General features: G+C 49.7%; 1 protein-coding gene across 4 annotated transcripts in view; it reads right to left on the bottom strand.

Moving 5' to 3' along the window:
• ACAP3 (ArfGAP with coiled-coil, ankyrin repeat and PH domains 3) overlaps nucleotides 1-2622 on the bottom strand; it is a 73769-nt gene that overhangs the window by 5956 nt on the left and 65191 nt on the right. For 3 of the 4 annotated variants that reach the window (XM_027702072.1, XM_027702071.1, XM_027702069.1), the window contains exons 18-19: nucleotides 1558-1772; nucleotides 588-692 (exon numbers count right to left, since the gene is read on the bottom strand). In XM_027702072.1, the coding sequence (XP_027557873.1) occupies nucleotides 588-692; nucleotides 1558-1772 (320 nt within the window). The remainder of the gene's footprint in view (nucleotides 1-587; nucleotides 693-1557; nucleotides 1773-2622) is intronic. The other variant, XM_027702070.1, reaches the window with a different exon arrangement.

Raw genomic sequence — 2622 nt, forward strand, 5'->3', positions numbered from 1 at the left:
AGAAAAATGGGGAAAAATGGAAAAAAAATGGAATGGAAGAAAAATGGAAAAATGGAAGAAAATGGAAAAATGGAAAAGGAAGGAGAGGAAGGAGAGGAAGGAGAGGAAGGAGAGGAAGGAGAGGAAGGAGAGGAAGGAGAGGAAGGAGAGGAAGGAGAGGAAGGAGAGGAAGGAGAGGAAGGAGAGGAAGGAGAGGAAGGAGAGGAAATAAAGAAAAATGAAAAAAAATTAAAAACTGTAAAAAATTAAAAAAATTTTTAAAAAATGAAAAAAAGAAAAAATGGGGAAAAAAAAAGAAAAAATGAAAACCAGAAAAATAAAAGCCAGTGGAACACACAGCCTGGGAGTAAAAGATGTCGGGAACAAAAAAAAAATCCCATCCACCAGAATGCAAACATCAGGGACTGACTGGAGAGTGGATTAAAATCGGTGCAATTAAAGAGCAACGGGCCGGAGTTTGTGCAAGTAACTCCTCATCACTGCCAAATATTCACCCTCTGCTGTAAGGGCAAGGCCTGGCCTGGGGTGTGGGCAGTGCCCAGGCCCTGGAAGAGCTGCCAGAGCAGGGACACTTGCTGTGCACTTACTGCGAGGGCCGGAGCCGGCACCGGTGTCGAAGTAGGAGAAGAGGGAATCCAGCTCGTCGGGGCAGAACAGGGAATCTCGGCGGAACTTCCTCTCCAGGGTGGCTGCTGTTCCACACAGAGACACATTTTGGGATTTCCAGTTAACAGCATGCAAGTGAGAGCCAGTTCTACAGCTGTATTTGCACGGGCTGAGCACGGCCAGGTGTGTCCAGCGCCAGAATCGTGCCCCCCTACACCAAAATATCACACACTGCTGACCAAATTGGGTGATCCACTGCAAACCAACCATCCCATGGGGCTGACCCACTGCAAACCAACCATCCCAGGGTGATCCACTGCAAAAACCAACCATCCCAGGGTGATCCACTGCAAACCAACCATCCCAGGGTGATCCACTGCAAACTACTCATCCCAGGGGGCTGATCCACTGCAAACCTACTCATCCCAGGGTGATCCACTGCAAACCAACCATCCCAGGGTGGTGATCCACTGCAAACCTACTCATCCCAGGGTGCTGATCCACTGCAAATCAACCATCCCAGGATGGTGATCCACTGCAAATCAACCATCCCAGGATGGTGATCCACTGCAAACCAACCATCCCAGGGTGATCCACTGTAAACCTACTCATCCCAGAGCACCCTGAGCAGCCAGAACCCTTCCTAAGCGTGGCCTCTCTTACAGACCAGGCAGGTAAAAATAAAAGGATTCGAGACTTATTAAAAAGAAAACGCACAAAGTGGAACAACCTCCTCCTTTAGCCACGAGAAGCTCCTTAGGCAGATGGAAAACGTCAGGAAATGGGTTTACAAACCCGTGTCAACACGTGCAAAAGCATTTCGGGTTATACCCAGGGTGGGTCTGTGGGTCCCAGAGGGAGCCGGGGCCTCACGCTGGTGGTACTGGGACAGCCCAGGGTGGTACTGGGACAGCCCAGGGTGGTACTGGGACAGCCCAGGGATGCTCCCACCTGAGGACAGCATGGCTGGGGAGGCATTCCCAGCCTCGTGCCGGTACTTCCTCCGAGCTGTGGGCGCTTTCGTGGCGCTGTTGTGCCTCTGGCACTTCTTGACGCACCAGCGCCGGGGCTTCCGCTCGTTCTCCGCCAGAGCCTCCCCGCTCGGCAGCTTCTTCAGGAATTTCTTCTCCACGTACTTCACCTTGATCCAGGCCTCCTTGTCCTGCCTGAGGGAAGGCACAGAGCCGTGCACAGAGTCACAGTTTGCCCCCAGCAGTCACGAGGAGCTGCTCCGGGGAATTTTTGTCAGCCTGGCTTTGAGACCTCAAAATTCAGGTTTCTCAAAGCTAAAAATATCTGCTCTTTCAAGGCACAGATACCAACCCACTATATGAATGACTTCATCAGGAAATAGTTTAGGGTGTTCAAGTTATGATCTTCTGAACTTGATGCTTCTTGGCATTCAGACAGTTTTAACCTCACCGTTATTTTTTCTTATTTCTTGTTTGCTAAAAGAAATAAACTGAATATTTTGCTGCTACTTTGTTTTGTCAAATAGAGTTTATGAGTAGTGCTTGCAGTACTTGTATCAGTTAATGTCATTTAGGAACTCCTGAAGTCCAGGTGGTTATTTAGAAAATTTCGAATATTTTTTTATGACTGTATCTTTACCCTAATAAAAGGGGACTGGTTTGTCTCTTGAATGCATTTGCCTTTATAAAATTTTTGTGATTTTTGAAAAAAAAAGGGTGCAGCTGAGAATGGAGCGTGAGATGTTCAGCCCCAGGCACCACCACGTGCTTCAGGTCTCAGGGCAGGTGTAACCCAGGGGTAAAAACCCAGCCAGTCCTGGTTTCCAGCACGTTTTAGCAGGGCTGGGAATGCCCCCCTGACCTTTGGGAGGGTCAAGCTCAGGTGAGCTCCAGAGGGGCTGAGTAGGGGTAGGTGCACCTGAGGTGTTTGGAGCCCTCTTAATCTGACCTTCCAGGGAGTTTGGGTACTAGGATTGCAGTGTGGATGGATGGGTGGATGGATGGAGGGGTGGGTGGATGGAGGGGTGGGTGGATGGAGGGGTGG

This window comes from Neopelma chrysocephalum, unplaced genomic scaffold, assembly GCF_003984885.1.
Source record: "Neopelma chrysocephalum unplaced genomic scaffold, ASM398488v2 Primary Assembly neopelma1_180, whole genome shotgun sequence".
In the NCBI taxonomy this organism is placed as follows: Eukaryota; Metazoa; Chordata; class Aves; order Passeriformes; family Pipridae; genus Neopelma; species Neopelma chrysocephalum.